General features: G+C 43.3%; 1 protein-coding gene across 9 annotated transcripts in view; it reads left to right on the top strand.

Moving 5' to 3' along the window:
* IFT80 (intraflagellar transport 80) overlaps nt 1-23024 on the top strand; it is a 122909-nt gene that overhangs the window by 38042 nt on the left and 61843 nt on the right. For all 9 annotated transcript variants that reach the window (XM_078147247.1, XM_078147245.1, XM_078147244.1 and 6 more), the window contains 3 exons: nt 9815-9924; nt 13910-13999; nt 14852-14989. In XM_078147247.1, coding sequence (XP_078003373.1) covers nt 9815-9924; nt 13910-13999; nt 14852-14989 — 338 coding nt within the window. The remainder of the gene's footprint in view (nt 1-9814; nt 9925-13909; nt 14000-14851; nt 14990-23024) is intronic.

Here is a 23024-nt window from a genome sequence, read left to right as displayed (position 1 = left end):
CTTTGTGGTCTAGCCAAGCTGGCCTTCCTTTGCTCTCCTGGATTTTTGTCTTTGTATTGGCAGTCCTCCTGCCTTCTTTTCTTCAGAGTCCCTGCCTCAAAGGCCATCCTGCCCATGATGCCTTTCGTGATCCCCCCCCAGCTGCCAGTGCTCTCCTCTCACAGTCACTGGGGTGGGAATTATTCTGTATCAAGGCAGATGGGCATGTCTTGCCTCCTGGGAAAGCATGAGTCTGTGGAAGGTGGCAACTGTGATTCCTGTTTATCCCTGGAACCTAAGCCTACTGCCTGGCACACACATTCAAACTCTGCTGCAGAGAGCACAACTCTGAGGGGCTGGCCACACTGTTCAAATTGCAAATGTCTGTTTGCCTAAAGGACTATTTTACAGAGAACTCACATGGGGCAACTGCTCACATGGAGGTCAGAAGAAGCTATTCAACAAGGACACTCTCGAGGTCTTTCTGAAGAACTTTGGAATCAACTGGGAGACACAGGAGAGTCTGGCATAGGACCACCCAGCATGGTGTGTGCCTGCATCAAAGAAGGTGCTGTGCTCCGTGAGCAAAGCAGAATTGAAGTAGCTCAAAAGAAATGTGAGATGTACAGACCTAGAGACTCCACCCCAAATGTTCACATGAACTATTTATGCCCGACCTATGGTAGAGCCTGTTGAGCTTTTTTTTTTTTTAATTATTAAGGGTATTTGTTCTGTGAGGTTTGGGTTCAGTCATAGGGCCACACTTGAGGACCTAGAGGGCCACAGGTGACTTCAAGGCCACAGGTTCAGGCACAAGGAAATGAGAGACTATATATGGTGATGACAGAATCATAGGAGAAAAGGGGGCATATTTTAGAGGTATTACACAGATGATGGGCCTTGGCCACAGATTGGATATGGGTGGTAAGAATGAGGAACTGAGGATGACACCTAGGTTGTGAGCCTGGGAGGATGGTAGTGCCTTTTCTAATAGGGAAATTGGAAGAGGGGAGAGTTTAAGGGGAAAGTTAGGGACTTCCATTTTGGTCATGGTGAATGTAAGATGTCTTCAGGCCATACGTTTGAGATGTCTGACATGCACTTGGGGATGTGAGACTTGAAGTCAGCAGAGATGTTAGGGCTGGATAAGCAGATTTGAGAATTCTCAGTATAGCAATGCTGATTGAATCCATGGGAGCTGATGAAATCAGCGGGTGAGATAGGACAGAGGGAAAAGTGAAGCAGGCCCCGAATCAAGTCCTGGGAGACAGCACAGTTAGAGGATGATGCCGGGGTGCAGATCTGGCCAAGGAGGTCAAGGAGGAGCGGTCAGAGAGGCAGGAGGAGAACCGGGAGAGAGGGGTGTCCTGAAAACCTAGAAAGAAGAGTGGCAGGGAGAAGAGGGTGAGCAATGGCGTCGGAGATTGCAGAGAGGCCAAGAAGGGTGAGGAGGGAGAAATGGCCATTGGGCTTCTCATTGGTAACTTTGCAGAGAATCTTTTCAGTGGAATGATCTGGTCAGAAGCCAGACTGGAGAGAGTAAGAGGAAAGTGAGAGGAGAAGGAGCAGAGACAGCAACTCGAGATGGCCTTCTTGAGACAATGTCAGGGGATGGGTGGATCAAGTGAAGGTGTTTTTGAGGATAGGAAAGACATGGGTGTGTTTGTAGGCAGTAGAGAAGCAGCCACTGGATGAGGAAGGATTGAAGAGAAATGAGAGCGTGGGGCATGATGGAGGGGGCATTGCCTAGGGAAGACAGGATAGAATGGGATCACTTTTGCCTTGGCAGCCTCATCAAGTGAGACAGTGGTAAAGGACGAGATCATGGCAGAAGGCATGTGAGTAAGAGGAGTTAGAGAGGAGGAGGGGGACCAGAGTTCTCAGCTGAGAGGGTGAGGGAGAGCCGGTACATTTGAGGAAGGAAGACAAAGTTTGGAAGAGCCCCTGTGGTGAGTGGGCTGCTTGGTGAGCTGATAAGGTAGGTGTAGCAGGATCACCTAGTAGTGGTGAGGGCCCAGGTGATGTGCAGCATAAACCTGTAGTGAACCCAGTCAGGGTGGTTGTGTGCTTTTCTTCCCTTCATTCAGCAACATGTGTAAGGAGTGAAGGTAGTGGATGGTGGCAGTGATTCCAAGAGGCTGATTGAATGTAGAGGCTGAGGAGGATGCCTGGGCTGTGAGCCTGGATCACTAGGAGGATGCTTGTACCCTTGACAGTAACAGGCAAGTTAGGAAGAGAGAGAGGGCCGAGGGGAAATGTAATGAGTTCAGGTGGCGACAAGTCGAGTTTGGCTCCTGGATGTCCATTTGGAGACAGGAGAGGAGAGCAGGAGAGAGAGGTGAGGGCTTGGGAAGTGTGTCTTGACAGTTATGTGCATAGAGGTGATGGTGAAAAATGAAGCGGATGAGATCACCAAGTGAAGTATTCTAGAGGGAGAAGAGAAGAGAGCCCTGGAATTTAACAGGCAGTCATGGAGAAAGAGCATTGTAGACAGAGGAAACAGTTTGTGATAATATGGAAGTAGTTTATGCTTTGAAGGGAGGGGGAGTTTCAGAGGTTTATCCAGTTTGGCTGAAGTGTAAAGTACATGCAGGGGCATAATAAGGATATGGAAATATGGGGTGGCACCAAGATGTGAAGGGCATTGAATGTCAAGCAAAGAAATTTGAACTCTATTCGAGAGGCAGTAGGGAACAGAAAAGTGAAATGACCTGATCTAGTTCTTAGAAAGATTTTTCTGGCAGTGGTGAAAGGTGGATTTGAGCAGTGGGGTAGGAGTAGAGGTGGGAAGAGCTGTGAGGAGGCTCTTATAATTGTTGAGGTTCAAAGGGGGAGGGGGTCAATTGGTGAGATAGTGTAGAAATGAAATTGATAGGAAATAATATAGCTTGAGCTAGTCTCATAATTCAGGGAGAAAAATAGGAGCTAATATGTCTGGTGTGTAATCGCACGCTTTTAAAATATTTAAAACAAATTTTGATTGTTCTCTTTTGCTTTTCCATCACCAGTATTTCCCAGTATATCCCTCCTACGTAGCCCTCCTTGTTACAAAGAATAGCAAACGGGAAAAAACAATGTGGCAAAATGACCTACATCCTGTAAAATCTGACATACTCAGTGTTGTATACACCTGCATAGAGGTGATGGTTTACCCCATGGGAGCTGATGAGGCCATGGAGAGATGGCACAGAGAAAAGAGGAGTCCTCAGGCCAGAGCCTCCACATCAGGGTGGGACATGGATCACGGTCCTGCCAAGGAGACCAAGGGCCGAGTGTGTCGCGAGGAGGGAGGAGACAGAGTCCCGGGGGGAATGAGGAGAGGGCCATCCAGGTCCAAAAGATTAAGGCCCAAAGTAAAAGTCCTAGGATAGATCAATTCAGAGATCATTGGTGACCTTGAAGAGAACAATTTCAATGAAGCCAGATTGTGAAGGGAGGCTTGAGAAAGGAGTGGGAAGTTCTTCAAGTAGAGACAGTTTTTCCTGTCCTGTGGCTGGCCTAGGACTAGTAGGACTTTGTCCTCTAATTCCATTTCACTTTGTAAAAGCTTTCCTCTTCCCATCTCTGATCATGCCCAGTATGTTTGCCCGGTGCCATAGTCAGGAAGACTTGGTTGTACGAGTCCTGTGTCTGGTCTGATTTCACCTCACAGTGCCCTTAGACTTCTAGGACTGCAGGGGACTTGACAGGCCTTAGGGTGGAAGAGGTTTCCATGCTATGAATTCCTTATAGTAATGGATTTAAAAAAAATAAAACCTTTGAACCTAAGAGGGTGGTGGGCCTTTCTGGAGAGGCCCAAGGCATGCCTTTCTCAAGAGCCAGCTGAGAAGAGGGAACCCAGGAAACAGAGGAAGGTGACAGCTTTGGAAAGTCAGTATTGGCGTGCTAAGAGGATCTGAATATTGGGCTGGAGGCCCTGGGCGAGGCAGCAGAGTCCCTCATCTCTTCCCCTCCTCTAGCTTCATGGCGTCATAGAGAAGACCTCTCAGATACTATCTATCAGAGTGCCACACCACAAGCGTTTTCCCTGCTCATTAGGGCTGACACATGCTTGCTTACTCATAATTTTCTATAATAAAGGTTGAACATTTTCAGAGAATACGGCCTCAATATTTATTGTTGCTAGTGAGATGAACACTTATGAAAAGTGATATTGAAACCTTTTATGAAGAATTCAGCCATTTTAAGAGCTAAGAAAAACTATAAAATGCTGTTTTGCTCATATATAATTTGTCACATTCCATAAGGGTTATTATATGAACTGTCACATGTGACCCAAGGCAAGTCACCCCCCACTCTGTGCCCTAGGGAATCTTCTAAGAGCCTGAATAGTAGAAAACATACTGGGTGACCTGCATGGATGAAGGGGTGACCCCATCCAGGAGTCAGACATAGGTCTAGTCCCAATCCCTACCCTTGTGAATTTCACATATGGATTTCTAGTTCTCAAAGAAGTGGTTTTTCAAGTTCTGCATATATTTAATCAGGGGACTTTGGTGTTATGAAGGATAGCCCTCTCCTCATTTTAAAGGTGAGGAGATGAAGGTTTCCTTTGATGATAGAAAGGTCTTGCAGTGTCTAGGTTCAATATTAGTAGTATTGGAATTATTAGAGATAGAAAAGGTAAAGGAGATTAGGCTTGGACAGCATGGGTGTGACAGAGAAGTTGCTGTTTTTAATTGCATAAATCCATCTTTTAAAAAAATTCATTTTTGAGACTTTTTTTTTAAACCAAAGTAGAATTCAGGAAAAAAATCGGGTTACTTGAGTTTTTGGTTTTTTGGATTCTGTATAGTTAGTCAGTGAACACTTATTGAGCCTGTGCTGCTTAAAGGCTCTAGGATAAATAAATATGCATTATTAAGCAATAGCACATAATAAAGGATATTGCATTAAAGACTGAAAAGTACTTCATGGTATGTCTTATTGTATACAAAACTGAAAAAAAAATTGGGGGCTTTCTCTTTATAGCGTGGATGTGAAAAACACGTATATTTGAGTTATGTACTTCCTTAAAACAACTGAAATACATTTTTTTGCCTCCACTCCTGTGGTTTAAAATGCCTTCAACAGGTTGAAAGAATTTAGATAATTTGTTTTACAGAGAGATAAGGGTCTGACATTTAACCCAACCCCAGGTGCATGTGGTTTCTTAAAAAATGTCAAAAAGATCACATGATTTTAGTGTACAAAGTTAGAAAAACAAGATCTAGTTAAGTGTCTTAACTGAAATGGAACATAACCCCCCCCAAAAAAATTCCTAATACCCCCCCAAAAAATCAAGAAAAATTTTAATGATTTTTTTAATAAATGTCTACTAGTTTTCCTTCAGAATGACAGTATCTGGTTACTATAAACAATAGTTTAGCAAGTTAATATGAAAATCTGATCATTTTTTCATTATATGATGAAATTGGGAATATGATATTTTAAAGAAAAATTATAGGTCAGTTTCTCATTTTTGAGAGTTAAATTTCTATTGAGTTAGAAATTAGCTTTATAGTATATATATATATGTGTACATATATATACACACACACACACACACACACATATATATATATATAATTATCTAAAGATATCTCACTGTCTTTGAAATGACTCTCTTCAATGTTGCCACCTGAGGTGCAACTTTCATTGCTATTTTTTATCTAAAATCTATCTTTGCTCATGGGTATGAGGGGCTAACTTTTTAACTCGATGCTCCTTAAAGTGTAGAATCATGCTAATGGGCATAGTGGGAGGAGCACTGGCTGTGGAGTCAGAAGACTGGAGCTGGGATCCAATTCTGAAGTCTCATCACTCTCAGGCCCATTGTGCCCCAGACTCCTTCTCTGGAAAATGGCGGCAGTGACACCACACCCTACCTCACAAGCATGTTGTCAGTTTGTAGGTGTTCTATAAATGTGGGTTTTCAGCATTAGGATGTAGCCAGCGCTTTTCTGGAAGGTCACTGGACGTTGTGTAATGGATATGGTATAGTAACAGGGAGCCAGAATGTCTCCCCTTTTTCCTTGCGTTTCCTGTCAGTGAGTGCTGAGTCTTCGTGCTCTAGGGAAGACACGTGGGAATGTCCTAACAGAATCCCAGATCTTTTTCCTCTGTAGGTTATTTGCTTTTGTACCTAAGTTATGCTGTGACCTTTTGCTCAGAACATTTTTTTCCCCAAGATTCATAGTCATGAAATTAATTCTCACAGTGTCATGAAAGATGGCATAAACTGCTAGAAATTTGTGAATTGGGTAAATGGGGCCAATGCCGACTATAACCTGTCAAAGGTAAATTGAAAGTAAATTTGCCTCTCTCCCTCCTCTTCCCGCACTGGGCCAGACCTTTCATCGCACCTGAAGGGCTGCATTCGTTTTGTGGCTCCTGCAGTGGGGGAGGCGTTTGAGGAAACTTTCTTTGTGCAGGTGCTTTGTCAACACTGTGCGTGGGCCCACGGAGAAGTGCTTGATGAGACTCAGGCACTGATGTTCACAAGCTCACTTTTTGTCACCATGATATAGTCTAATTGTTTTTATCTAATTTTATGTGTGAACATTGCATTTTAAATATCTAACATGTTGATTTGTGTCTTCTGGGAAGTCTGACAGAATGTAATTCTTACATTGGTGCATCCCCTTTGAAAGCCTGCTGAGCTCCTAGCCCTTCCTTTGCAAAGAGTCATGTGTAGGTCAGAACAAGTCTGTCAGATAGATAAGGGAGGGCTGCTGGTGTGAAGCCTGGCACCGATTTTGTCCCTGCTGCCAGGATGTCCTGATCCCAGGGAGGTCATAGAAGGTAATCCTGAGGGTCATGGCCTGGACTTAGAAGTGCTGTCTAGCCTGGTCTAGGCTTCCTTAGATAGGCAGGGCATCTAGTCTTTGGTTTTGACTTCTGTCTGTTTTTGTACAGCCCTAGAATTAGAATTTTTAAAGTTTTATTATATTTAAAGGGGCAGCTGGGTGGCACAGTGGGTAGGGTGCCAAGCCCTGAAGACAGGAAGACTTATCTTCCTGAGTTCAAATCTGGCCCCAGAGGCTATCTGTGTGACCCTGGCCAAGTCACTTAACCCTGTTTGCCTCAGTTCCTCATTGATAAAAGGAGCTGGAGAAGGAAATGGCAAGCCAGTCCAGTGTCTTTGCCAAGAAAGCCACAAATAGTGTCAAGAAAAGTTAGACACAACCAGAAAAGGACTGAATAGCATCAGCTGTATGTCAAAACCATTGTCAGACAATTCTCAGTTATTTTGGACAGGATTTGGTCCTAGTGCCAGAGTTTGTCAGCCACTGCTCCAAACCGTGACTATACTTCCTTATTCCCTTCTTTCTTTTCTCCATTCTGATAACTTCTTATTCCATCTACTACATCCTTCTCTTCTTGACTTCACCCCATCTGCTCTGCAGCCATTACCTTCCTTCTCCCATAGTCTTCTTTCACTCTGAGATGACTGTTGAAATCAATTGCTCCAATTTTTGTCATGCTCTTTGAAGAGTCAGGGCGTTCCCAGTCTGGTGAGCCAGAGACTTTTCAGTGGCTTTAGCCAGAAAAATACCTTCAGTGAGGCAGATGGGTTCGTAGTCTTTGAACCCGTCATTTATGGCTTGGAAGATCTTCTAGCCAACCAGTCTCCTTTGTGATGGACACACAGAGACAACATTTTAATTAGAGGTATAAACCAACTTTTATAAGTGCTGCTTCCAATGGAACTTCTCTCTGTCTACTTTCAGAGAGCAATTGTATTCTGTTGGTGAGGAATTCCTTTAATTGTATGTAGTAGTGTTCTGTGTCCCATTTGCCATAGTTGTGCAGGAAGGAAGCTGCCTAGTTACCTGAATCATTAGTTACTTAGTGGAACAATAGAACCCTATAAAGCATTCAGTACACTCTTAGATTGGGAGAATGCCTGGATTGTGGAAAAGACTTAAGAGTTTCATCCCAAGAATTGGGGTGAATGAATCCTAAAATTGCTAGAGAAGTATTCTAAGGTGGAATATGCCATTGGGCCCATAAGGGAGATAGCTTTGGGGGACCTCAGAATCTGTATGTTCAGGGTTCCCCCCTCCCCATATTTGGACTGGCCTTGTGGCTCTAGGAAAGGGCGAGGGTTACTGAGAGGGGGAGAGAGGTGGGGTACCAGCTTAAAGCCTTTGTCCTGTTACATTCTCTTCCTTGTTTGTTCAGTTGTCAGCTGACCCCTCCATGTGATTAAGCCCCGCTACACGTTTTAGTCTTGTAATTTGGCCAGAAAGTCCCAAAACTCTATCATTTCATTTAGCCAAAAGTAAAGAGACTTAGAGGTATTGTGCATGAAAGAGAATGGTCTATTTTCCTACCCTCATATTCATATTTAGTAATCATTAAAGAGTTCTGGACAGTTTCCAAAAACCCAGCTTTATAATACAATTTAAGGTTTTATATGTTATATATGATACCTTGAATCAACCTCCTAACGCACAAGTAGCAAAGGTAGACTTTGGAGGTACACTAGCTAACTCGATGCTGAATATCCTTCCAGCAAATGTGATATATATATATTTTTAAATCACCTGGGTCTCTTAGTTTATTTTTTTAGTTCTGCATACATCTCAGCTCCAACTAAATCCACTAGGTAATTGAGAAAGTAATAGGTTGACCAGTTCAGTCAAGGAGCCTTTATCAGTGCCTGCTCTGTGCCAGGCTGTACTGTGCTGTACACTGGGGATACCAGGAGAGACCACCGCCCTTACCTCCAAAGAGAGGGAGGGGCACCATGTTTGGAAGATCGTCTCTGAGGGGAGGAAGGCACTGACATCAAAGGGGGCAGAAGATGGAACTTGGGGGAAAGCTGAAGGAAGCAAGGTGGGAGGGGAGGGGAGAGGGCGAGCATTCTGGGCACAGGGAACAGCACGTAAAAGGTCACAGGTGGGAGATGGGGAGGGGCAGAGACACAGGCCAGTGTCCCTGGACACAGAAGATGGAGAGGTTGGAAGGGGCTCAGTGAGGGAGACTTTGTAAGGACTCTTCTATGAAGTACAGTCATAAAGCCTCCAATGGGAATACATAGAAATCAGATTTACTAGATCATAGTATATAGAGCATAGAATTTTAGAACCAAAAGAGAGTTTACTGGTTATCTTTTAATGTTAAAACAAACAAAACAACCCAAATCAAAGCTCTTTTCTTTGAAGTAGGGTTGACTTACACAGGGGTAATATTTGTCACTGAGACCTCCCTGGAGCCCCCAACCCAGTCTAAAAGGTAGAGCTCATGGGGAGCAAAACTCACTTCTGTTATTTGAAGCAGCTGCTCATGAATTGGGAGTGGGAGGAGAATGGGGTGGCGATCTCTACTCATTAGAAGAAGGTTGGGAGAAGTGCTACTGCCCTGTGCCCCTGAAAGCAACAGCCGCAGGAGAACCCACCTGTATGGTGAGTTTAGGTCACCTCGATGTTTTCACAGAAGCATTACGTCCTGCTCTGTGTGGTAGGTTGGGATGGATGAACAGTCATTCCAACAGCATTCTTTGGATTCTCATCAAATTGAACATAATTTAGTTTCGACAATTTCATCGGGAATCTCAAAATCTCGAGTAAATCTTTGGGCTCTCTGAGCCCAGTAGGAATCATTCAGATACTTGTCATCAGTCAGATGCTAGGGGTAGATTGTCACTTGTCCATTCTAGAAGGACCTACATCAAAAGTAGGATAGAGGCCAGTTTGAAAGGTGCCACGGAAATGGAAGGAATACTGACAGCACCATTGGTTGTTTTTTTTCCCCACCACAACTTTGCAATTATGAGTAGTCTTGTTTTATGGGTATAACCAAAAAATCCCCCAAGCCCTCATCACTGTTATTTTCTTTCTTCCTACAGGCACACCGGTCTACTCGGTAGCATGGGGCCCTGATTCAGAAAAGGTCCTTTATACAGCAGGGAAGCAGCTAATTATTAAGCCTCTTCAGCCAAATGCTAAAATTTTACAGGTACTGTTTAGATAACAGTAGAACTCCAGGGAAGCCTTGCCTGGACTGCTGGGCCAAGAGCCATTGGTTGCTGCTCTACAGTCCTTGTGGGTGCTGTCTTTACGTCTGCAGGATGGCCACTTGATTGCGATCTTTCAGTAGCCTTCATTGTAGGAACAGATGCTGCTGGCTCTGGTTTTCTCTTACACTCCCTCTCATGATGGTAGTAAACTATAACTGAATGGTGTTTCAGTTCACAAATCTCTGACAGTTTGGCCTGGGGGGTTCTTGACAAAAATAGGCTTGAGTTAGGATGCTGCAAAATAGACTCGCATAAGAAATTTCCAGCAAAGCTTGCCTAGGATTCCTGCATGCTGTCGTCATAGCTGTTGGTAGCTACTGACTATGCTGAGCCTCTGGCAGGCAGAAATCCTAATGTGTTAAGTATTTTCAGGTGTGGTGTTGTAGCCTCTAATATCACCATGTTAACAGCATAGTGTCAAGATAGATAATACATGGAGCATTCAGTCAGCAAGTCTGTTTAATCACCTACTGTGTGCCAAGCACTGTCTGGACTCGAGATACAAAGAGAGAGTGAAACAGTGCCTGCTGGTAGTGAGCTGTGTGCTTTTTAGTCAGAGATGTGTGCTGCCCGAGTATGAAGTACGTAAATGCCGGTCTGGACCAAGCAGTGAAATACAAGAAGAAGTTGGGGGGATCAGGAAAGGCTTCATGCGGAAGAGGCCAGTTGAGCTGCATCTCTTTGTAAATAGACAAACTTAAAATGCAGTTTTAGGAAAATATAAACCATGTTTTTATTAATCTGATTTTAACTTGAGAAAATTGTTTTGTAGCTCTACAACTAATTTATAATGAGAACCATTGTTTTTATTCTTCTGTTTTCCCCTTATAAATAATGTTGGGATGTTTAGCTAGTGTGACAGTTTATTATACACATCATAGTTTTTAAAATGCAATATCAAAACATTTGTGTTTAAAAAAAGTCTTTCTCAGTGTTTGCTTTCTAATGGAGGGACATGAACAAGGCTTTGAGCAGATTAGGAAACGCAGTTAGGTAGAGGCTGCGCCAGTGGAGGGTGAGCTCATGTATACCGTAGCCATTGCAGTTCTTGGAGTTGGCCAACACCCTTTGGGAGCTGATTTCCTGGGATGTTACTGAAAGTGTGCTTTGAAGTGGGAGCTTGGTATTTTTTTCTTTTATGCCTGGCTGTATTCCAGGACTGTGTCTAGCTTAATGTTTACTTGGATTTGGAAAATGCTTTCCTATTTAAAAGATCCTATGGAGAGCCGACCTATTGTCTTGAAATCAGGGTTGATGTGACATGAAGTGGCTTCACCAAGGTATTTAATGGTGAGATGACTTAGTCTTTTTGAAGAAGCCCTTCTTTAGCGTGGCGACTCTGCCCAAACTTCCTTGGAGGAAGAGAACATTTGAGTATGTGGGGGTCCTCAATGGCTTAGTGCAGCTTGAAGCTTTAATAGCTTTAGAAATATGCAAATTTGCAAAAAAAAAAGCCCATCATTTGAAAATGTTAATTAGTTAAGATTCTTTTATTTATATACGTATGTATGTATGTATGTATGTGTGTGTGTATTTTTTACACACATGCACACATACATACATGCATGCATATATATATATATATACACACATATATGTGTGTGTGTGTGTGTGTGTGTGTGTGTGTGTGTGTGTGTACGTATCAGCCAAAGGGGCCATGGAGAGATATATGTGTGTGTGCATGTGTGTGTCTGTCTAGCTATCTATCAATAGACACACACATGCACACACATACAAACACACCACTTTCTCCTTGTGTAGAGTGATGCTCACTGGTTGTGTATGACACTTTCTGAGGCTAGTTGAGCTAAGGAGGGCAGTGATTGTGGTTAGCCCACCTGGCATTCCTGGCCAATGAGACAGCTCCTGTCAAAGGGAGTCCCTTTGACTGCCTTGGGTCCTCTGGGCCTTATGGTAAAATAGGCAGGAAAATCAGTGAGAGGCATAGACACCCTCCCAGCCCAGTCACACGGATGTGTGAAGGCCTTCCAAGGGTTTCCCATGCCTAATCCCCAGTTCTCCTGCAAGTTATGGCTTTGCCTGTTTTTCATTTGCTTTCCTTTGAATGGAAGCTCTGGTTCCCACCTCTGCTCGTGGGATCTGTAACTTAGCTGAAGGTTGTCAGCAGTGATTTCCATCCCATTGCTTCCACAGCTGCAATCTCAACTCTGGCTGCTCTCTGATAGAGATGGCCTCCTTTTAAAGAAAACCTAGCTTCTTTCCTGGCTAAAGCTGTTTAAAGATGCTATATTTTTAAAAATCAGTGCTCCAAGGGATTTTCAAGTCATTTTGAGTATGTGAGACTTTCACCTTATATGCTGACTTTAAACCTTACTCTTCCTATAAAAGATCACTCCCTTGTTTGGTACTATGTAGGTGGTCTTTCATTACTACGTGGGGGGCTGGGGGTGATAGTCAGAAACCTTTACTCGTCTGTGGAGTTGAGTCAAGGTTGTGACGTTAGGGAGTGAAGAGCAAAGAGCCGCTGATGGAGTGGGCGCTCTGAGAAGGGTGTGAGGAGCAGAAATGTGTGAGGAGAGAAGACAGGAAGGCTGGCCCATTCACTTTGGAGCTCCCTGCCTACAGGTGATGTTTTGTATTTATTTTTGTACCTCCCTTAGCACCAAAGCAGCGCTTAGACAGTGTTTAAATGGATGAAATAGCAGGAGGAAGAGGCTGAGCAAGACCAATGAGATGGATGAACTGATAAAGAGCTGTCTCAGTAGGGAGATGAAAGGGCCCCATGAGCAGGCCTTGCGGTGGGGTCTCCCCCAGTTTCCTCATCATTTCTGAGGGCTTGACGCTTGGCAAAATGGCCCTTTTCATAGAGCGAGCCCCAGTAAAACACACACATATCTTGAAAGATGGAAACTGTTTATTGATCACATAAGACTGAAATGTATGTGGACTACATAGGGAAGATATATGCAGACTTATGGCCTGTGCAGTTGAGATAGCTACTTTACAGTACTTAAGCCTGAAACATTGCCACAACAACATTCTTGCAAGAAGAGTGGTGATTTATTATAGAGGCTGTGTCCAGTGGCCTGAGAGCTCCAAGGCTCCAGGCATGAGGATAAAAAAGTCAGCAAAGAAGAAAAAAATGGAAGAGATTATGCTCAGAAATAAGGAAAAGAGACAAGAAATGAAGTAGAGAAAATGAATCACAAGGTATAGGTGATTGATCTACCAAATGAGAGAGAAGAGGAGGGCCACAAGGGGAGAAATGCCTGCTCTGGGGCCTGGTGTCCCTCTGACAGAACCGAGGCCCGAGGGTTGCTGCCTGTGGGTGTGTTCAGCCCATTGACAGCCAGCCTGCATGAAAGAGAAATGTTTGTCCTTTATTCTTCCCATTACTTTGATCTGGCCACAAGTGACATAGAGGAGAGTCTAGTTATTGAGCTCTTCTCTCACTTGACTCCTGCCTTATTCCGGTACTTCCAGAAGACAGGTCCCATAGCAGTGCTGTTAGCTACAACCCTTTTCTGGAAGTCTCAACACCACCAACCCTGCCAGACCTAGGATCACCGGCTTCGTTTTGGAGGCTCTGCTCCTTGAGGGAGTTTGGCTCAACAGTTCCTTGCCCTGTCGTCCACAGAAAGCATCCCTTTTGATCTACTCCCACACTTGGCCTGTTCTGGAGAAAACGAAAGGCCTTTGTGGTTTGATCCAGGGTGCCACTTATGGTGCGTGCCGTATGAATCAGCATTCCTGAGTGGGTGACAGCCTTTTTACAAATGTGGACCATGGTGGACATGGATGGGGAGACAAGCCAAGAGGACCATAGACAGAAAGGAGCTAGGGAGAACCTTGTTCTTTTCCCGTTTTTTCTTTTAGCAAGATGACTAATCTGCAAAATAAGCCATTTTGGAAACTATCCATCACCCTTTTCTTAAAGTTATAAATCTCTTATTTTTTTCACAGTGGAAGGCTCATGATGGAATTATTTTGAAAGTGGATTGGAACTCAGTCAATGACCTGATCTTGTCTGCTGGTGAAGACTGTAAATATAAGGTGTGTAACAATTAACTTCATCATAGAATTGGAAATATTTAATATATCAAAATATTTTGAACATGAAATCATCCTTAAAGGTCCTCACTTTAACCATACCATATAACTTTAATAACTGAGTGAAATTCTGTTCCATGCTGTTGTAAGTATTACCTTAGCAGCACCTCTCAAAATGCCTAATTTATATTCACAATCTTATTGATGTAAAAAATTGGCCTAATAAAATAGCAGTGTAATTACTGTTTCCATTTTTAGTTACTGTTTAAATCAGTACATTTGTGTTATTAAAGTCAAACCCACTGAGACAGTAAACATAAGGAAACTTTTAGCTTTTGACAAGAATAAATGGGTGGTGGAGAAGACTGACTTTATGTATAATTAGAGGAAAAGTAATCAAAATAAAAGACCATTGACAGAGTTTTTATTAAGTAAGAGAAATGAACATTTTAAGCATCAAATTGAACATTAAAAAAAGAGATTATAACCAAATTTAAAGGGGCTTTCTTTTCTTTCAAGATAGCTTTCATTCATAATAACAGTTAAATTTATACGAGGTATTTCTAATTCTTCATGCTTTTGAACCTTTTTAGTAAAATGATTTTTTTTCCTGTCATGAAATATTCCCATATTTTTAACATTTGGCATTTTTTAAAACATCCCACGGAATGTAATTGGCTCCACCTGTTTATTTCTTACATGTGTTATAAAATCTATTGAGAAATATGAGTTTTATAAAAAGATAACATTGTTTCTAAAGCTTAACTTGATAACTGATAGGAATAGTACTTACATTTGTCAGGATGGGGGGGTGGTTAATATGAAAAAACGGACTTGGTTACTTGTTTTTGACAGGTGTGGGATAGTTATGGCCGTCTGTTCTACAGCTCACAGCCTCATGAGCATCCTATTACCTCAGTTGCCTGGGCTCCGGATGGAGAATTATTTGCTGTGGGATCATTCCATACTTTACGCTTGTGTGATAAAACAGGGGTAAGTTACACTTCTGACAAACCATAGACATACCGTCACATACATTTCTTGATAATGTGTAAAATATACAGAGCTTAAAACCATTTTTAGTGCATGCGTCTGGTTGGATCTCTTAATTTAATGCTCTATTTAATTCTAGACTTCATGGGACCATGTGAGTTCTTTAAAGTTTTAGGAATGGTGAACATTCTTTAGTATTTGCCTTTCTGGAAAGATTTTTCTTTGAACATGTTTAATTGTGAAGGACATCCTTAAATGCCACTTTTTCAAAGGAGCTGTTACTCAGAATTCATGACTAGATCGATGTGTAAAGTCCTTTTATTCCTTTAAAGAAACGTCATCCTATTTTTAAGGCAGTTCTTTCCACCGTAAAGCCTTTCCATTCTTTCATCTTATTTTTACTTCTGCCTAATGTTTTCATTTTATATTCATTTCTGAATGCTCTTCTAGCGAGTGCCCCTCTGTCTTGGGGCTTAGAAAGAACAAAAGGCCATTGGCCGTGCATGCAGTACTCCGTGCTCCCTGTCCCCCGCCTCTGCACAGAGGGATGTTTTCTCAGCTCTCGTTCAAGGTGCGGGTCGGTCGTCAGCAGCATCTGGCTTCCTTGTTTTTGCTGTTCTTTCCATTTAGTAGTGTTTTATTGTATGTATTGTGTACATCTCTTTCATCTTGCGTCAATTCAGATGGCTTCTTAGAGTCAAGAAAGATGTTGTTGTAAATTAATAAAATGGTCCATCTAAGTCTTAAGGCCTTCTTCATATTGAAGGACTCCTGGAATTTTAAGGTGGACAGCGGGAGAATTTTCCTCATGAACACCCTCCTTTCCCACAAGCCATCTCAGTGCCATGTGCTGAATTATAAAATCTCATTCCCCTCAGGAAGTCAGGGTAGGCCCAGCAGCCGCAGCATTTGCCCTGATTTGCTCACCTGCTGGCTGGGTGACCCCACAATATCCATAGTCCAGCCTAGATTTTCATGGTTGTGATCTACTTGTCCCCTGGCCAGTCCTGGGCCAGGTCCTGGGGATTCAAAGACAAAAGTGAAAAATGGTCTTTGCCCAGGTCCATGCTGCTGTCCTCTGGCCTGATGGGGCCCCATCCGAAGGCCCTGGGTCACTTAGTGTGTCCAGGTCAGCACGACTCTGGAGGAGGGAGGGAGGCTGTTGACTTTGCGTAGCTCTGCCTCACGCGCCGGTCAGGACGTCCCCTTGTGGTGTCATCGGGCCTTTGTGAGAACGAAGGAGGTGCACCCGCCAGTGCGGTAGAGAACCTCACCACGATCCTTTGATCTGTAGGGTCCATGGGTCTGGGAATCTTTGGCGTTGACATGACTAATGGAGCAGTGCTGCAGTTACTGCAGGTCACCAGGAGATGTCACCATCTCACTCAGGAAGTTCCTTCAATTCCAAACCAGTTTTGTCAAATACTCTTTTAAAACCACCTCCCAGGGTTGTGGTGAGGGTCAAATGAGAAAATAATTGTAAAGTGCTTAGCACAGTGCCTGACACATGGTAACCACTAGCTGAATGTTAGCTCTTATTATTATTGTTATTTAACCAGTTTTTACAAATCCCAGTTTTGCTTAGGTGCAAGGGATGTTTGTGTAAATAGATTTTATTGAAATTCTTATGTAACCACAGAAGTTTGACATTGTACTGCTTACCTTGTCCTGATACATAATAAGAGTTATAATGGTTAAAGGAAATCAGAATAATTTATTAGATTACCATATACATATATATATATATATATATATATATATATATTTTAACCCTTAAATGTTTAACATAAACATTTCCAAAAGAATTAGCCCTCCTAGTACTTGGAGAAGAGAGGAGGCCAGATAATTTATAATAAGGCACTTAGCATCAGAGGGATTTGAAAAAAACCCAAGCTGACCTTAGCAGTCAACTCAGACATCTTTATTGTGTCCATTGTATGTAAAGAGGCTGAATCAGCAAATTGTCTGTCTGGGAACCATCAGAAAGCTTTGTCCTCCCTTCGAGAATACATCAGTTGAAGACATTTAATTCAATTAGATGCTATATTTTGTAAATTAATAATAATAAGGCTCTGTGCATATATGATTTCAGAAAAATGTTTGGCTAACTTGTTTTTTAATTTTTTAATGTTTAAAATTCAGCTCATCAAAAATGGACTGCTCAGTTTGGGGAGTAGGATGAAATTGGAAAACGTTGGGATTGTATAACATCCCTGAAACAAAAATATTACTTGATACGTAAAGGAAATTTAAATTGCAAAACACTGAAATTGTAATTTATAACTTAATTTCCTGTTCTCAGATTATGATGCATAAAAGTAATTTGAGAGAAAAAAATTACATATACAATATTACTTCATTGGATATTTGCTTCAAAATGGGAAGAAATTTATTTTCCTTATAATTAACTTTAAACTGTGTTCCTAGAGTTCAAATGTAACACAAAGATTTTTAAGCACATGATCTAATTACAGAGGAAGAACAAATCATTAAGTGTATTTCTAAACTCCTTATGTTAGGTAAAATAAACCAGAGCTGACACTTTGGAAAGAATTATGCTAGAAAGCATCAAAATCAGAAAGCTTTCAAATTAAATTAGTGGTTTTAAGAATTCTGTTAATTTGTTTAATCTACTGTTTCTGCAGACTAATAGAGAGTTTTAAGTTCACAGAGCCTGCATGTGCTGAGCTCCAAGGAGCCTTTCAAGGGTGATCTATGCAGTTCCTACACAGAGCGGGTTGAGTTGACGTCTCTGTCACGTTTGGGACCAGCCCACCCCCATTCTACACTGACCCACACTTTGTCATTGCTTGTCATTGCCAGAAAGTTCTCCGTCCTCATCTAGCATCTCCCTGCTTCCTTGGCTTCCTTCGTGGCTCAGCTCAAAGCCCACCTTCTGCAGGAGGCCTTCCCTGTTCTCTTCACCTCCCCCCATCCCCATCCATTTACCCACTCTCTCTTTCTTAAGTACACAGTTAACTTGTGTCTTTTTTCCTCAGGTCTGAGAGATCCTTAGAATGAGTAGCAAGACGTGTGAGATGCGTCAGCTGGAAGAGATGCAGACACTTAGGGCAGCTTTCTCTCAGGAGCCTGAAGAGTTAGAGGAAGCCAGGCAGGAGAGTGCAGGCAGGGTGCTAGGGTGGCCCCAGTACAAGGGCCCGACGGTGGCTCTGGGGTGGCAGGTGCTTTGCTTGGCCTTTGTGTCCCTGAATCAGTGGCGGTAAGTCTGGGCTGATGGAGTTCTCCTGTTTCTTAGCCAGCATTCCCTCTGCCTCTCTGATGCCGAGTGGCAGTGTCGCTATCTTCCGCCTCAGCCTGACTCTGCAAGTGCTTCATGCCGTGAAGCCCTCTTCTTTTTTTCTCCCTTCTCTTTCCTTTGGCGTTCTCCTTCTCATCCATTCCCAACAGTGTCAGCTTTGGTGTCTAGGTGGACAGTTCTCAGACTCCTATCTTCAGACCCACATTTCATACTGCCTGCCTACTGGACATTTCCTTTTGGTTACCCAATGACAGCTCAAACTCAGGTTGTCCAAAATGGAATTTTTCTTCTGTTTTAAATAAAATCTGCTCTTCTCTGAAACACCTCTGTTTCAGTCAGCGAAACCACCATTTTCCCATGTCCCAAAACCGGGCTTCGTTACGGTTTCTTCCTTCTACCTTACCCTGCTACATTGAATAAGTTTCCAGACCTGTAGATTTTTACTTACTTAGATTCTAAGTACTGATCATTTTATCAGTGTGTTTGTATCCTTTGCCAACCCCAGTCACTGACATTGTCCTCTCCCCAGAGTTAATGAGTTGATATGACATCTCTCTGGTGATGACCCTCTTCCAGCATAGCTAGACTGGTCCTGTACATGGCCTGTATTCACCTTGTCCTCAGGCTAATGGTTGTTGAGCTCTGCCAGGGTCTGGCACTTGCTAGCGTGGTTTGATAAGGGACCCCCAGCCTCCTTTCCCAGCGAGGCAGGCACCAAGGCAGCATTCCAGCAGAAGCTCAGGGCTGCTCCCGCCACGTTCGTTGTGTCCACCCGCTCCTTTGGATTGCTGCTCATGTGGCCTTATTGTAAGCCGTCCTGCCCCTCACCTGACGACCCCAGGAGCAGCTCCTGTCAGGTGCTGCTGCCTCCCCCACTCACACCAATGTGATCATGTTAGCCCAGGGCTCAGAATTGTTCCTTGTCTGCTTGGTGTGGCATTTTGGTGCTGCCACTCACCTTGTAGTCCCACTCCTCACAAGACGGCTTTGCAGCCTCTGTAGAATCCCTCACTTTCCTGCCCTCTGTGCTGCGGCTGGTACTGTTCATTCTCCCCCGCACCCCAGCTCTGTACCCCCTCCTGACCCTGACCCCTTCATTCAGGAAGGATCTTTTCCTCTCCTCCGTGGACCGTGCATCGCACTCACTACTGCTCTTTGTGTGGATAGTATTTTGTGGGGTAAGCACCCCTTCCTCTTGGGGGAGGCGGTAGGGAGAGGTCAGACCTGAGAGGAGGGAGGCTGATCAGGAGTGGAATTTGTTCAATCTGTGACTCCTGTCACCTGATTTACAGCTCTCTGCCTTTATGTCGAGGTACTCAGTTTTCCCCATTGGATTCATTGTAAACTCCTTGAGAGCAGTGACTGTGTCTTTGTTCCTTTTTGACATCCCTAGCATAGCACCTTCTATTTGTATGAACTCGGAGGCCTTATGCATACGTTTGTGAATGATTTCTGTGTGACCCTGGGCAAGTCATTTAGCCTCTGAGTATCCCACACAGTTCTCTAGGACTGCGTGTGTTAGAGAAGAGTTACTTTTCTGCTTGGGAGAAGGGAGTTCCCTACACTGATGGACACTCCCTCTAGGGCCTTCCCCCCAAAAAAGGGGGTCTTCAATTGGATGGAATGTCTTTCCTGGGCCCTCTTTGGAAAGGAAGCGAGGGCTGCAAACTTTGAATGGTAACATTGCCCCCACATTGGGGTCACAACAGTGAATGTATTAAAAACTGTTCATCAAATTATTGAGAAGCTTATCGCTGAAAATAGAGGGACTTTGAAGCTTCATAATGTTTAGCCTTTGTTTATGAATCCATGCTGTCTTGTTAAAGGTAATCCCTCAAGCAAATCCAGCCCCACACATGAAATAGATGAACACAGTTTATAAGGTCCACTTTAAGCAATTCCTTTACACTTTCTTTTAATTGAGGTATTGTTAGTAAGTATTTCCTGTATTTACTTTTTAGCTCATTTTGCTAGTGATGGCTATTCTGACAATCCTTTGAGACCCACTAGGTTTAGAGAGTGGGGAAGAGAAGAAGGAACAGCAGTAGTTTAAGGTAGAGAAACTGCAGTCATCCCTCCATGTTTGTGGGTTTTATATTTGAGTTTTGAATTTGAGGGTTGACCATCAATAATTAAATGGGAATTTTTAGAGATTTGTGGCATACTGTGGAAAGTCGCAGATGACAGGCGTGTGTAAAGAAAACAAAAAAAAGTAAGTCACAAATGCGTAAGTACTGTATGTTATTAATCTGTACTTTACTACCGTAAGTACACATACATAAGTTTATTATAAACAGTTAAAATTTGTTTAAAAGTTTCAGTGTGCTAAAGAACTGTGCCGGGCCCTATACTGTCTTTGGAGACAGCTCCTCTGTCTCTCTCACCGTCGAAGCTCAGTCGTGTGATGGTCGTATCTTGTGCTTTTCTTAGGAGAAAGAAGTCTGCGCAGCAGCTGCTCCAGCTTGAAGACTGAGCCCAGCGTATGAGGTGCTGGTCTTGTTCGCGCAGAGGTGGTGACATTTTATGGGCACAGGGCTGTTTTGCTTGTTGTTTGTTACATGTGATCAGAAAGATTGAAAATAAAGGTTTGGGTGGGGCTGTGCCCCTAACCCCAGCAGAGGTTGAGGGAAGACTCTAAGTGGATGGAGCTTTCCTTCCCCTGGGGGAGCTAGGCCATGTCAAGGATTTCTTCATTCCCTTTTCCATTGAAAAGAACCACAGTTTCCCCTTTTCTGTGTGTGAATGCCTGGAAAAGCAAAGTTGTGTCTCTCTTTCCATTGTCTGCATTGCATTAGGCACATTACCTAGTTCTGAAAACCCTAATCGGCTGTTCAGAAACATGCTTTTGATTTTCATTGTCATTTTAAATTGATTGGGGACCTTTGTGAAAGTATTTCTTCTTGAATGTATTCACTTCTGTGTTTAGTTTTATTGGCACTCCCCCTCCCTGATTAGTCTAGGCTCTGATACCACTTTCTTGTCCTCTGTGCCTTTGTTCATGCCCTGAATTTCCTACCCCTTAATGTGTTTGGACAGTCTTGCCCCCCTAGTCTATTGGAAGTGCTCTTCTAACTATACTTGACTACATCCAGGTGTGACTGGTCAGCTCATTCACTGCTGGCCTGCATTCCACTGGTTTTGACCATGCCTGTCATGCCGATGCACAGCCTTGGTTCATACCTAGCGTTGGTTTCCTCTGCTTTTGTTTCCAACCAATTGCAATGCATTATTAGAGAAGGGTGTAAACCACCCTCCCGCCCCCCAACAAACTATGGAAACCTAGTGCACAGTGACTCATGCTATCAAACCTCAAGTAAGTATTTGCTATTTGTTGGCAAGACCTTTGGGCATTGCCTTAGAGTTCTTGGTTAGAATCCCTAGTTTCCTTCGAAGATCGGCTCAGATGCTGCGTCTGGCCACTGCGAAAGCTTTCCAGATCCTGCCTGCTGCCAGCGCTTCTGCCCACCCGAAGCACCTTGTGTTTATCGCGTGTACAATTCCATGTGCGTGTGTTATTTCCCTCACCAGAAGCACCTCGAGGGCAGACTTTTGTTTTCTTTGCCTTTGTCCTCCAGCATGGCTTAATGCAGACTACCAGACTGAAAGGATGAATTCAGTTAGGAAGGGGTAATAGGACCGTGGAAGTGGCTGGAGGAGTGATATAGTCCAACTCACATCATTTTACAGGCGGGCACACTGATGCCTGGAGAGAGGAACTACCTTACCAAAAGTCTCACGGTAACGAACAACAAAGTTGCATTAGAATCCAGGTCTTTGGCCCCCAGTTCAGTGCTTGTTCTGATTCCCACGGGGCCTTCTCTCCCCACTCTCCCCTTTTAATCTGTAGATCACACTGTCACGCACACTCCTCAGTCCCTGTTGTCCAGAGGCTTTGGCTGACCTGGCCTGTGGTTTGCTAGAGCGGTCAGTAGGTGGTGCCAAAGAATAAAACGCTTTACTTTTTGATCTTTGTCCCCACGGCCCTTGGGCATCTCTTTGCTGTTCCGGTGGATTCTTTCCAGAACTTTGGATGAAAGAGGCGAAGGTTAGTTAGAACGAGTCACGTCATGATGCGGGTGGATTGGAGATGCACTGCCTGTGTATTAGAAACCATCATTATAAATAGCTCCTCCTGCTGGTTTTTGAAATTACTGATATTTATATAAATAAGTGTTCAGTTTTTAAGCATCAGTAAATTACTCCATTTTGTTCCTGGATTTGGTCTCTGTGCAACTTGTATGGAAGTTAGTGACATCTGCTTTACGTGTACTTTATCCTCAGATAACTATACAGTTAATAAATGCTTTAGCTATGAAGGAAAATAGCATATAAATTAGTTTGTAGATCATAACAAAATTAAGGTTTTCTCTTGCCTGCTTTGTTTTAAATTCTTTTCCTGGAATTAGCGTTATAAGCTAAATTCAGTGTACTGAGCTGCAGATAGATTTATACTACTTTTAGGGGTGATAGGAAAGAGGAATGAAAACTGGCATTGGTAAGTTTGGGGAAAACTGAGAAATTTCGAGGTGGGTGGGCAGGCTTTGGAAACTGTCAATTAAATAACTCTTCAGAGGGGAGCAAATGGAAAGAACAAACAGAACTCTTTGTGGAAGCTTGCCTCTCGTTTCCTTCAGAGCAGAGAAAGACGTGGTCTTCTCCTTTGAGCAAATCAGATGCCTTCACGGGGACATAGCCTGGTACGATGGAAAGGGGGCCCAGTGGGTGTCAGGTCAAGGTTTTGTTATTGTGCAGTCATGTCCTACTCATTGTGACCCC

The sequence above is a fragment of the Phascolarctos cinereus genome, unplaced genomic scaffold (assembly GCF_003287225.1).
Source record: "Phascolarctos cinereus isolate Bilbo 61053 unplaced genomic scaffold, phaCin_HiC Scaffold_7;HRSCAF=346, whole genome shotgun sequence".
In the NCBI taxonomy this organism is placed as follows: domain Eukaryota; kingdom Metazoa; phylum Chordata; class Mammalia; order Diprotodontia; family Phascolarctidae; genus Phascolarctos; species Phascolarctos cinereus.
The sequence above is the reverse complement of the archived record's forward strand: the minus strand, read 5'-3'. Positions and strand labels throughout refer to the sequence as shown.